This window comes from Vipera berus (genome assembly GCF_964194415.1).
Source record: "Vipera berus genome assembly, chromosome: 3".
Taxonomy (NCBI): Eukaryota; Metazoa; Chordata; class Lepidosauria; order Squamata; family Viperidae; genus Vipera; species Vipera berus.
The window spans coordinates 53,186,547-53,200,536 of record NC_138204.1 but is presented as its reverse complement, the minus strand read 5'-3'; the positions used below and the strand labels follow the sequence as shown (position 1 = coordinate 53,200,536).

General features: G+C 42.9%; 1 protein-coding gene across 1 annotated transcript in view; it reads right to left on the bottom strand.

The window, feature by feature from the left end:
• The window catches only part of CELSR2 (cadherin EGF LAG seven-pass G-type receptor 2), a gene marked incomplete at both ends in the record, with an annotated part of 103,776 nt that overhangs the window by 1,699 nt on the left and 88,087 nt on the right, over positions 1-13,990 (bottom strand). The window contains 10 exons of the mRNA XM_081322187.1: positions 424-633; positions 1,324-1,497; positions 6,111-6,199; positions 6,312-6,442; positions 7,266-7,388; positions 8,575-8,701; positions 11,456-11,535; positions 12,096-12,208; positions 13,057-13,231; positions 13,598-13,798. Of these exons, the coding sequence (XP_081178313.1) occupies positions 424-633; positions 1,324-1,497; positions 6,111-6,199; positions 6,312-6,442; positions 7,266-7,388; positions 8,575-8,701; positions 11,456-11,535; positions 12,096-12,208; positions 13,057-13,231; positions 13,598-13,798 (1,423 nt within the window). The remainder of the gene's footprint in view (positions 1-423; positions 634-1,323; positions 1,498-6,110; positions 6,200-6,311; positions 6,443-7,265; positions 7,389-8,574; positions 8,702-11,455; positions 11,536-12,095; positions 12,209-13,056; positions 13,232-13,597; positions 13,799-13,990) is intronic.

The window sequence follows — 13,990 nt, the reverse complement described above, 5'->3', positions numbered from 1 at the left end:
AAAGCAAAATTCTTCACACCTGGGAAAAATACTCATTTGCAAAACATTCTTTACATTTTTCTGTTTTCTTCCGGTCATACAGAAAGGCAAAAAATTATTCCTCTTAATTTCCACATAGACGTATTCCATATTTATCTGGTCTGAAAGGCTTCAGATGCTGAATTCACTCCTGAATATTAAGAGCAATTGCAAAATGCAACTTGTTGTTTGATGTGACCCCAAGAGGAAACTGCTAGGGCAGGGGTAGGCAACCTCGGCTCTTTTATGACTCATGGACTTCAACTCCCAGAATTCCTGAGCCAGCCAAGCTGGCTCAGGAATTCTGGAAGTTGAAGTCCATGAGTCATAAAAGAGCCGAGGTTGCCTACCCCTGTGGTAAAACAGACCAGTCGGTATTACGGTTCCCAGAATCTAACTTTTTACCTTTCTGGGGCTGAGCAGTGGGGTGAGGCAGTGAGCCCAAGATGCCCTCTCCATTCTCTCTGGCCAACTCCTCTGACAGTCCCAGCCGGTCATTCTTACCCATTGGTTCGACTCGCAGCGACTCTGAGCCAGGGTGGCCCTCGCTCTCGCTGGCAGTGGTTACAAAGTCACCCGGCCAATAAGGGTTTCCAGGTCCAGAGATGTTATCTACTGAGAAAGCAGAAGATTGTGGATTTCAATGTCCCTCTATCTGCTCTCCTGACTTTTCAACAGCTGCATTAAAGAACTTCACAAAAGCTACTGCCCAGGGAGATGCAACCGATATAAAAATACACGACCGGACCCAGAGGAAAATTATACTGAAGGAGGAGTTTTGTCCTATCTTTACTATTCTGGAGCGCCAACTTAGTGAGTGAGTTCTGCAGGGTTTCTTCTCTCCCTTTGTCACATAATTACATCTTTATATCACCTCTTGTTAGCAGCTCTTTACAGCTTGAAAACATACAAGGAGAAGAGACATCAATGCCACTGTTCTGAGGATTAAGGTACATCACAGTTTTAAATCGACAGGGAAGAACTAACAATAAAGTAGTTTACATGAAGAAATAAACTTGCTCTGGTCATAACTGAGATGATATCTGTTTTATCTCAATTGACAACTTTGCAGAGTTTTAAAGCATCTGCAACTTACAGCAGCTGAACTTGATTACACACCTTACTTAAGCTTTAAAATTCCCTGAAAGTAATGGTCTCGACCACACATTCAAAGAAATTCTAGAATGATGAAGATGAGTAGAAACATCTTTGTAACCTGGGTAAAGTCTGATCTAGTGTTAGCTCCATCCCTTCCTCCTTTAGTGAGATATTCCTGGAGTAGCCCAAAACCATCTCTAGCATTACCCTTTGGAGCGCTGAGTGTTGGCAGTTTCTCATTGTTAGGACACAGTAAGTTCTCCCAGCAGGGTTCCTTGGGAAATTCTTCATCCTCTTCACTGTCTGAGGAATGGGTGGAAGCAAAGGAACCACTCTGGTCATCCTCCAGGGAGAGGTCGCTGTCTGAATCGGTATCACGTTCTGTGCCCAAAAAGTGCAGGGAGAAAGACAAATAGTAATCAGACTGTATTAATAGTACACCCATTCTTCACTCAACTGTTCTACGGTCTCAAATCATAACAAAACATATCCCCTAAGAGGCTAGAAGAGGTGTCTGCTTAGGACATACCACCTGATTCTCATACCAAGTACTTAAATGGTCTCAATTGGTGATTTAAGAACCATCTACACCAGGGGTGTCAAACTGCCGGCCCATGGGCCGGATTTGTTATGCCAAAACCGTGCCTACCCCATTGCCGGCAATGGAAAAAAAGCCATGATACATTACGACACGTCATGTGACATTACGAGTTTGACACCCCTGATCTACATAAATCAGGTGATTACAGCATGTGATTAAATTGTTCTCTTGTATATTTATTTTTGTGCAAGCTCAGTCTATAACGTTCTATCTGTGTAGTGGCTACAGTGTCCACTTAGAATGGGAAAAAGCCAGGTTCAAATCTAAACCCAGAAAACCATCAGAATAGGTCAATTTGGAGTAAATGAGAGTGAAGATAATAAAATGTTCAAGTGGCATCAAATCAAACAATGTCGGGGGGTTTTCTTAGAGGCTTTGTTTCTTTTTCAACTTTTGCAAAATACATTTTAAGATATTGTCCCTTGGCTCACAGTGATGAAATGTATGTTTGAATGTGAATGCTACCTGAAGTTTATTCCCAAGTCTACTACTGTATAAGAACCATTTCAATTCAACTAGGAATACAACACACATCATCACTATTAAAAACAACAACAACTGGCTCCTGACCTTTGAGTCTTTCCCCACTTGTACCTAATCATAACAAATGCATGCCTGGGGAGGAAAGGGTGAAGATTGCCATGTCTACATGATGTTACCATCACTATGTTTCCAACCCACGAGTGAAACGGACTTATGTTGTTTTTAGCTATACCAGTGTAAATGCAGTGTTTCCTTCCTTACTCTTCCACAGTGGAAAGGCAATCTCAAGTTGTACAAAATTTCTTGGCTTTGTCCCCCATGACCTTGGCAAGAAGTGACTAGTTGCATAGGCAGTAGAGGATAAGGATCAGTAATGCAAACACCAAATTCCATGTTTTCACAACACCATAATGGGTGAACAGCACTTCAATTCTGTAGGGAAAATCCTTCTGTTCTGTGTCACTCTTCGGTGGAAGAGACAGCATGTTATCACTTTTAATTCCCTGTTTTTAAGTATTAGCTACACGAAAATTTCCCTGCATCTAAGCAATGCACCAGGAATCAAGCTCAATTTGAAGGTAGCTTTACTTCTTACCCCTTTATTTATTTGTGCTCTGCCTTTTATTACTTTTTACAAATAACTCAAGGTGGTGAACATTCACCTTTCCTCTTCCTATTTTCCCCTCAACAATAGCTCTGTAAGGTGAGTTGGGCTGAGAGAGAAACACTGATCCAAGGTCACCAGCTGGTGTTCATGGATAAAGCAGGACTAGAACTCACGATCTCTTGCTTTCTAGCCTGGTGCCTTAACCTCTAGACCAAACTGGTTATACAAGGGTGATCTTATTGGCTGTGGCAGCTTTTGTTTTATCAGTTTCTAAAGTCCAGGGTAATTTTTTAGTTTCCCAACAATTTGAGAGACTAACAAATAAATGGAAGCCTGGGAAAGGGCGGCCACTGAGGCTCTTGACCGAGTTGTACCCTTGCGGCCCCTGACCCGTCGAGCTCCATGGTTCTCCGCGGAGCTCCAGGAGATGAAGCGTCGGAGACGGGGCCTAGAGAGCGGTTGGAGGTCCAGCCGATCCGAATCCGACCGATTGCGACTAAGAACCTACATTAGGTCTTATCTCGCTGCGATAAGGGTGGCGAGGTCTAATCACTTCGCTACCCTTATCGCGTCCGCAGATAATCGCCCGGCCGCTCTGTTTAGGGTGACTCGCTCCCTCCTTAATCAGGAGGTGAGGGAGGAACCCTTGCAGGGTCGTGCCGAGGAGTTTAACAATTATCTGTCGGACAAAATCGCTCGGATTCGGATCGGTCTGGACTCTGACTGGGCAGAGTCTGGCGATCAGGACACGGGCGGTCTTGTCGATATCACCTGGGAGGAGTTTGATTCTGTGACTCCGGAGGAAGTGGACAGGATTATGGGGAGACTGAGCTCCACCACATGTTTATTGGACCCGTGCCCTTCCTGGCTGGTTTATGCAGCCCGGGAGAGGACACGCAGCTGGTTCCAAGCAGTTATATCAGCTTCTTTGAGTGAGGGTAGCTTCCCTGCCGTCTTGAAAGAGGCGGTGGTGAGGCCTCTCCTCAAGAAGCCTGCCTTGGACCCAGCTGTATTGAACAACTTTCGTCCGGTCTCCAACCTTCGCTTTCTTGCGAAGGTTGTTGAGAGTGTGGTGGCGCATCAGCTCCCTTTGGTCCTGGATGAAGCGGATTATCTAGACCCGTACCAATCGGGTTTCAGGCCCGGGCACAGCACGGAGACGGCATTGGTCGCGCTGGTGAATGATCTCTGGAGGGCTCGGGACAGGGGTCATTCCTCTGTTCTAGTCCTATTAGACCTCTCAGCGGCTTTCGATACCATCGACCATGGTATCCTGCTGCGGCGTCTCAGGGGATTGGGAGTGGGAGGCACGGTCTTACAGTGGTTCTCCTCCTATCTCCAGGGACGCTCGCAGTCGGTGTTGACAGGAGGGCAGAGGTCGACCGCGAGGTCTCTCGTTTGTGGAGTTCCTCAGGGGTCGGTCCTCTCGCCTCTCCTGTTCAACATCTACATGAAACCGCTGGGTGAGATCATTCGTGGCTTTGGAGTTGGGTATCATCAGTATGCTGATGATACCCAGCTTTTTCTTTCGACCCCAAACCACCCCAGTGATGCCCTCAACGTGATGTCCCGTTGCCTGGAGGCGGTTCGGGTCTGGATGGGGAGGAACAGACTTCAACTCAACCCCGACAAGACCGAGTGGCTTTGCATACCTTCATCCCGGGTTTATTCGGATATTCCATCTCTTTCTATGGGGGGTGAATTATTACCCCCCGTAGATAGGGCTCGCAACTTGGGAGTCCTCCTAGATTCACGGCTCACCTTGGAAGATCACATGGTGGCTGTGACTAGGGGGGCTTTCGCCCAGGTTCGCCTGGTGCGCCAGTTGCGGCCCTATCTAAGCCGGGATGATTTATGCACGGTCACTCATGCGCTCGTGACCTCTCGTCTGGACTACTGCAACGCTCTCTACATGGGGCTTCCCTTGAGGACCACCCGGAGGCTCCAACTGGTACAGAATGCAGCCGCGAGAGTTGTGTTGGGAGTCTCCCGATGCTCCCACGTTACACCTCTGCTCCGTGAGCTGCATTGGTTGCCAGTTGTCTTCCGGGTGAGATTCAAGGTACTAGTAATGGTGTTTAAAGCCCTACATGGCAGGGGTCCGGAGTACCTTAGGGAACACCTGCTGCCGGCATCAACTTCCCTCCGCCCTGTGCGTTCCCACAGAGAGGGCCTCCTCAGGGTGCCACCGGTCAGAGAATGTAGATTGGTGGCCCCCAGGGGGAGATCTTTCTCTGTGGGCGCCCCAGAATTATGGAACCAGCTACCAGTTGAGCTCCGGACGGCGCCCGATCTCCGCTCCTTCTGCCGCGACCTAAAAACATACTTGTTCGAACAAGCCGGCCTGGCCTGAGGGGGGATTGGGGGGGTTATTTTTATTTTATTGGGGTTATTTATTATGTATTAATTGTTCTTTTAACGGGCATATATTTAATTACTTTTAACTTTTGTAATTTTGTATTTTACTCTTGCCCTGTACACCGCCCTGAGTCCTTCGGGAGAAGGGCGGTATAGAAATATTAATAAATTAAAATTAAATTAAATTAAAATTAAATCAGAATTATACATCTTCTCACACAACAAATTGTCTCCTTTCTAACCTGTAGTACCCACCCCAAGCCCCCTTTCTATTTTAACTGACTAAATTCACTGAAGGGCAATGGGCTATCTGCCTTGCCTTATTTATTCCACAAGACTGTTGTGTAGATAAATACAGATTCTTTAACTATGAAGGGTGAAAATAAAAATTTCATAAGGAGTGGGATAGTGTCTATGGAAAAAAGGCAAGTATTCCTCTACAGGCACAGGAAGATCCATATCACAATGGCCTGGTTCTCAATTTCTGTATGCAAACAAAGACAGTGCTCATTTTAATCTGCCTTTCTCTTTTAGAGTCAATCAATTTTAGCACAACAAAAGAAATAGAGATTTGCTGTGCAATTCTATGAAGATATCCATGAATTCCATGGGATTTACAGAAATGCTATGTAATATACTAAGCTGCAACTTTAGGGATCTACTACATCCTCATCCCTAGCACATATTTAACTTTGACTAGACTCTGAGAAACATGAGGAAGAGGAATTGTCAATTTCTTGTTCACATGTAATCACCATAGCTGTCCAAAAACATAGAGCATTTAAAGAAATGGAGGGGGGAAAACAAGAAAAGAACTACATGGAAATGAGAAATATTATATGTAGCTTTAAAAAGCAAATTATAGGGCTATCAACTGAAGCCAATCCATAGGCCCAGGGATGTAGACAGTTCTGCCCAGAACTTGTCCCGTTCTCTTCCTCTCACCATTGTTCTGATCCTTGTCTTCCAAAAACAAAGAACTGGGATCCGCAGGCCCAATGTGTACCTGGCTATTGTTCAAGCCAGACTCCTCCCTGTGAACAGAAAATAGAGAATTTGATAGCTGCCAAGGCTCCACAATACAGACAGCAAGACCTATACTATGGGGGAAGGGAAAGAGTTAGACCTTCTTTACATTAGCATTACCTGAGCACAAAAGGGATGTAGCTGTGCTGACTTTTGCCTGAGCGGACAGTGCTATGCAAAGAACCAGTGGAGTCCCCAAATGGTGTATGGTACAATTGTCCATCCACGTAGGTATTGTTGCAAATATAAGCCTGTTGAGGTCAGAATAATATGGGAGAGATCAATTAATAGCAGCAGAGAGGCAACAACTAACTAACTTGGTGAGTCTCTTCAATATTTTTTTTTTGGTTCATCAATTGGACTAAGGATCTGAGTGTTTTACATTGGCACAGCTCTCCATTCTGGACCTCATATCTTTCACTATGCCAGCTTTGTCTCATCTACTTGACCATTCATCTCTTCTATATTAGAAGTCTCTTTTCTCAGTACTAGCATTATGTGTCTTCTCACAGGCATTCGTTCACTAGCTGTTCTTTGGAATCTGTTGCCAAAACACATCTTTGCTATAAGAAAGCAGACCATCTTTTTTCCTGTTATATTCTGGATATAAATACTCAGTGGATGATCTGAAAGCAAGATATAGAATATTATGCATGCCATCTGTTCCAAGAAACACAAAATTCGGAGGTGAATCTCAGCTTTCGTGATATTACTCAGTTTTAAGTGATGTAGATGGTTGTGAAAAGATGTGGGTGCTCAGGCGATCAAGCCTGGAGATTATACATAATTTGGCTTCAGTGTCCTACATCATTTTTGGGCCTTCCATAATACTAATAGTAGGAGAATATGTATACACGTTTCCTTCATTGCCAGTGGCTTCATTGTCATTTCTTGATGCAAAATATGACTCAAAATTCTGGACTGGAGCAAAATGCCAATTCCAGGTCAAAGTTTTGTTTATTTTTCCTTTTAAGATCAGTATTAAATTCTGCAACAACATACCCATAGTTTTCTACTCAAAGGTATTGTTGGCCCTCAGTGAGAATAGGAAAGAAAGCGCCTTGAGATACTCACTGCTGTCAAGGTAGATTTGGTAGTGAGTGTAGGATCAGTGCTGTGCTTCTTTCCGCAAATAGATCTGAGAGCCTTCCTCACTTCTTTGCATAAGATGACACAGAGGAGAAAGATTAAGGGTCCCTATGGAACAGTGAGAGAATAGGCAATGAATGGCAACCTCATGGCTTCCAAGCTTCAAAATGTTTATTTTTTTTCTTAGACTTATATCTTGTTCTTCCTTCAAGAGCTCAAGACAGCTTCCAGGGAGATCTCTTCACTGTATCTTCACAACAGCAATGCTGTGAAACAGGTTGCACTAAGAGAGAGAATGACTAGTCTAAAGTTATCAGGGTATTTCCATAGTAAAAGGGTTCTTGAACCTGGGTCTCCCTAGTACTAGTCCAGCAATTTAACCCTTGCACCACACTGGGTTTCCAAAACATTATAGTAAGGGAAAGCCAGTAGCCTAATTTGCAGACCTTGCTTTCTTTTTTCAATCCTATGTGGTCTTATTATTTTTGTTCCATATATTTCTACGCTGAGAATAACTGCTGCTTTTATTAATAAGACTCGCTCCGGTAGATGTTACCTTGGGGAAAAAAACAGTAGTTGTAAAAAATAAAAATGTCATATTTGCATGTTTTCATTATGACTGAGAGAGCAATATTTTTGGTAAAAATCATCATTTCCTAATTATTTGGTGAAATAGATCTCTGACAGAACAGTAGAGTATGAACTTGTTTGAAATCTATACAGATTCAAGTATTTGGAGCAACAGAGAGAAGTAAAATAGCTATTTCTACATATAGTAATAGAAATTAAAATCCTGTTGTTCCATAGGATTACATCACTTTAAGAGCCAGAGTTCAAGAATATAAGAATTGATTTACTTCAAAGGTTTAAAACATGTGGTCAAAGTGCTATGTAAGTGCTGTTTATGTCTCCCAGAATTCTCCTAGAATTCTTTCATCCTTTAAAAGACCCCAACCCACTAAAAATCTACCTCTTCTTCCCCTGCTAATTGCTTGACATCAAGGTCAATAAAATCTGCAGGGTCCTTGCTCCAATTGCCAACAGAGGTCAATCATACTCCAAATGCCGCATGAAATTCTAAAAATAAAAATCAATTTTGGCCTGATTCTTCAATTTATATTACTGTATGAAATTGAGATAAATGAGTTCTTGGAGAAAAAGGGAAAGTGGTGAAAACAAAATTGAATTTGGGGGGGGCTTCATAACAGCTCAGTATTATTGAGCAAATGTGACTGATTTGGGGAGATTCCATACCAATGTGTGCTATTGTGCTATATTACGATACCCAAATTACCTGGAAGCAGTTGAAGCCCACAAAGAGATAGTGGAAGAGGATGGCATCGCTGTTAATGGATAGCAGAGCCAGTAACCAGGTGACACTCATTATCAGCAAAGAGATGAAGCCCGACCGTAGACCGGAGCTACAGTAGAGAAAGAGTATAGTTAATGTGGTCTCTCCCACACAACAAGCCCCAAGTCTCATGGCTGAAATATTACTTATGAATAAGCTCCGGATTCTCTTGGCTGAACCTGGAGCATGGCCTCCACTAACTTTGCAATACTACTTAGCTTTGTACCTATGTAGGACAGATCCCACAATTCCAACAAAAATATTGGAAGCATAGACTTCCGGTGGCTCCGCGGCGACGGAGGCAGCCTTCCCGGGCTGCCCGCGGCTCAGCTGAGTGATTTTCGCCCGAAACAGCGCCGATCAGCTGTTCGGGCGAATTTGAAGCCCCCTCCTCGGGAGAAGAGGAGGGGGTGAGGCCCCAGGTAGGGGTTGAGTTCTCCGGGGCCGCCTGAGCTTGCAGCTTGGGCGGCCGAAGGATTGAACTCCCCCGTAGCCTGGGTCGCTCCCAGCTGGCCAGCGCCTCTGCTCCTGACTTTATGGAGCAGAGCCAGGCATCTGCGACCACCCCTGCCTGAAGGAAGGACTATGGAATAAAAAGAGCAGGCAGAGTACAAGAGGAAAAGGTGAAGAGGATTATTTTATTCTACTCTCGAGCTTGATGGACTTTTTAAACTCTAAGTGAAAGTGCGTCACAATTGAAAGTAAAAGATGGCGGCTAAACCTCCCCCTAAAACTCTTTGGAGTGCTGGAACTTCCCCGGTGCAACAATCATCATTGCAGGCATTGCATCCTCCTGATGTAGTGACATCGAAGGACTTACAAGTTGCTCTTGAAAAACATACCCAGGTAATCTTGGAATCAATTTTGGAATCAATGGGTGATAAATTTGCACAGATGGAGGAGAAATTGAAGAAGTTGGAGGAGAGAATGGAGGAGAGGATGGAACAGAAGTACAGGGTGATGAAGGTAGACATTTTGTCTTCAGTGTATAAAGTGGCTGAATGTGTGGAAGATTTGGATGAAAAAGTTAAAGATTCGACTCAAAAGAATGCCATATTAGAAGCAAAAGTATTGGAGAATGAAGATTTAAGACACAAAATGGATAAAGAATTGAGTCTTGCTCAATATTTCCAGATGCAGTTTGCCATTAGAATCAGAGGTTTAAAGGAGAATATTAAGGAAGATCTAAAGCAGCTGGTTTCTGAGGCTCTCGAAGTGGTATTGAATCAGCCAGCATCTGAAATAAAAGGAGGCATGGATAAAGTGTATCGTGTGAACTCATGGATTGCTAGACAGAGAAAGTTGCCTAGAGATGTGGTGGTTTATTTTACAAAAAGGGAAATTAGAGATGAAGTTATACAAGCTGCCTATGATACTAAGGTCGTGATTGCTGATCAAGAAGTTCTGGTTCTAAAAGAAATTCCTCCAAAGATTTTAAGGAGAAGGAAGGATTTTACATTTCTTGTGCAAGAGCTCAAGCAACGAGATATAAGGTTCAGATGGGAGATTCCAGCGGGGTTGATGGTGATGCATGAAGGTAAAAGGTACCGTCTGGTCACTGTGATGCAAGCGCGTGATTTTTACAATAATGTTTTAAAAGCAACCCCATTAACACTTCTGGAAGCTGCAAAGGGATCTGGAGAAGGAGAATATCAAGAGGTTGAAGATGGACAGACAGAGGAGAATGGTGCTGGAGGAGATCAAGTTATAACACTTTTGGATGATCCCAGAGAACAGAGGGTGACGCGTGCTGCTTTAAAACGATCAAAAAAGATAAAAGAACAAGATCAGCAGAAGTCTATGGAACTTTCACAACGTACTTACAGTCAAGTAGTGGGAGGTGGGAAAAGATTTGGGTGAGGAATGTAAAATTTATACAAGTTTGAAATCTAAGAGAGAATTTTTATAAAATGTTTTATAGATGGTATTTAGATTTTAAAAAGCTAAGCATGTATCTGAATTATTAGCCTAAATGTTGGAGGTGTGGTGATAAAGATGTAATATATTTTCATATTTTCATATATGGTAGACTTGTAAAAAGGTCAAGGCTTTTTGGATAAAAGCCTGATGGAATATACTAAGTTGATGTTGAATTTAATTACGGGGATAGTACTGGAAAGAGGAACTGCCGACTATAGAGGAGTGGATTTTAAAGGTTTCTGACCTGGTCGAAATGGTGAAGATGTCGGCCTATTTGAAAGATTACTCGCAGGAACGTTATATTATGGAAGGGAGAAAATGGCTTGGGTTTATTCAGAATAAGTATAGGGTTAAGAAGTTTTATATTTGAATAAGTCTTCTTTCTTTGTTTTTTTTTTCTATATTAGTTTTTTTTATATATATTTATATATATTTAATATTACTAAGGTTTGTTTTATCCTATATAAGCTAGAGAGTGATAGATTTTAGAGTTTATGGTTGTTAGTATATGGTTGTTTATGATTGTTTTTTTTATATATACCTTGTATTTAGCTCTGGTAAGTCGGTGGGGGGGAGGGGGGGAGGGGGGAGAGGAAGGGGGGAGGGAGAAGGGGGGGAGGGGGGATTTTTTAAGGGAAAAATTGTATGTAAAACTTTTCAATAAAAAAAAATATTGGAAGCATTGACTATTAGGATACATCAATGCTAAGTAAGAAAATGGAAAGCAGGAGAAAGAACAACTTAGTAGGGTGAAATAAGGTGGAGACAATAATAAGGGTGATAACTCAGAGGAAAGGCACATAGTACCAAAAAGGTAGAGATCACAACCCAGGGACATGGAAGAACAGTTAAATACACATAATAGGTGTAAAGAGTAGCTGTGCATGAACAATGACAGACTCACATTGTCCCCTTCTTCTCAAAACCCTGCTGTTGAGCCGCACACGTAGCCTTGGTGGCCAGGACATAGAGGAAGACACTCATCTATGGAATGAAAGAGGGAAAAGATTAATACTAGATTTCTCTCTGGCTAATAGTGCGTCCTCCCAAACCCGGAATATTTTAAATACTGTATCAGTCCCTCTTCCTTGGCAGTGCTCTTTCCTTGGTCTTGCAAAGATCAGTTCTATTTTATAAGTCTTATAACAATTGTATGACTGATTCGGAAACCCAGGTAACCTATCATCTGAGGTTCCTGTTGAAGCAAGGGAAGAGCTGCAGTGCTTCTCAGCCTTCCATTGCATCTTCAGTCAGTTGAGCAAGAAGACTGTTTTTCAAGTTAATCAAGGTGTTTTAGTTGGAAAAATAAAATGGCAGAACTAGGCAGTCTTGACACACTGGGTATATAAAACTAAACCCTAATGTGAAAAGTAATAGTTGCCATGTCCATGCTAAAGAAAAAAACTCTCTCTTTTTCCCATGCAGTTATAATTTACACCTCACATAAACCACAAGTAACCTTATGGAACTAGACAGCTGCCCCCATTTTGAGAAATGGGGTTTTCTTGCCTTTCCTCCCCATATTCCCTTGCTTCTCTACTCACTGCAACAGCAAAAGCAATGGGACCAGCAAAGCTCCAAATCAGGGTGTCATAGATGGAGAGCCAACAAAAGTCTGGGTTCCCATATCCTTCAGGATCCAGGCCCACAGCAAGTCCTAAGGAGAATACCACACAAAACAATCAATAAAGAGGAAACATAAGTCTTCAATCATTTCATCTACTCTACAGCACGCTGGAATCGAACTAACAGTGACAGGACATTATTAAGGTATTGGTTATCACCTTTAAAGCCCTTTATGGCATAGCTCCAGGCTTCTTGAGGAACAGTCTCATTCGGATGGGACTGGCCCACCCCGCCCGCGCCAGCACAGTGGGCATACTGAAGATCCCATCAGCCAAGGAATTTCAGCTGGTGGGATCCAGAAGAGCCTTCTCTGCCATGGTTCCTGTCCTCTTGAACATGCTACCCCCCCCCCGAGATGAGATTGGCCCCCAGCCTCATGACCTTACGTAAGAGCTTTAAGACCTGGTTCTGCCAGGTGGCTTGGGGAACCAATTGGGGACTTTCACACTGGAGTTGGCTGACTAATTAAAACCTAATCCTACCCCCCCCCCATGTATCTGGCTCGCTCCTTCACCATCTTGTGTTAATGATTTTACCCTCTTTTGTTATTTTATAATTGATTATTTTAATGTTTTTATGTTTTAACCCGCCCAGGGTCATTGGACACGAGATGGGCAGCAAATTAAATTTTGTAATAAATAAAAAAATAATTAATTTAAAAAGTCCAATACACTCCAGCCCTATGTTTAGGCTAGGCCAGTTATATCCTGCTTAAATTGATTCAGTTACCTGTTATAAGGCTAGCAGAGGAAGGAACCACTTTATTTTAATAAAATAAGCGATTTTCTTTTGAACAGAATAAGGTTCACAAAGGGTATAATGGGCTCAGAACGTCCATGCCTGTGTACCAGATTTTATGATGTTTAGTGCAGGCCTCACCTGTGATGAATGCTGGCACACCCCATCCAACCATATAATAGAAGCGCATGGGGCCATAGTTGATGTCTCGCACTTCACTCAGCATTCGGTAAATATGCAATGCTTCTAGCAATGCCCAGGCAAAGGCACACATGTACAGAAAGTGCAACAGGATGGCAATGACAGTACAGACAAACTATCATGGAAAGAGACAAAAGAGCAGGATTAGAAACCTTTTTCCAAATGTGTGCAAAACCCAAAATGTAATGAACCATTTCACTGTATATTCGGATAGGATATTTCCCTGTCTTTGATTCACATTTTCAGGAGCTGCTGCTATTAATTTAAGGCATTTTTCTTGGCATCTCAAAGGCACCCAAACAAAGAAGGATGCACAGATGCCAGAAAACTCTGTATGATTTGTTGGGGAGGAGTGGGGTATCATTAGCAACAGATAGTAATTATTGTATTGATACTTAATACTAGATGGGACAGTGACTATGAACTTGATCTTTTCAGCAGAGCTCCCTGGCTTTTCTGTCCCACCCATACAGATGCTTACTGGCAGATCAGCCTGGTTGATGCCCAGCAGGAAGACGAGTTCAGAAAAAAATAGTGCAATGACTAGGTTCTTGCGGATGCTTTGTTGGTTAGATCGCAGAGTTCGCAATCCCGCCAGGAAGAGGAAAGTAAGCAGGAGGCTGCCCAATGTCACAGCAATGGAGATATATGTGATCGTCTTCAGGGGTAGGATCTCACCATTCTGGGAGAAACAGACAATTTATTAATGGATACCCATGCATCTTATTATTTGGTCTCCCTAAAAGCAAGAGCAATTTGACTGTGGAATCAATTACTTCCCTTTACTAAAAAAATTTTAAAATTCCATTTATATCCCGCCTTTCTCCGAAGACTCAGGGCGGCTTACAAGCTTAGCAGTAGCCTTCATTCTATG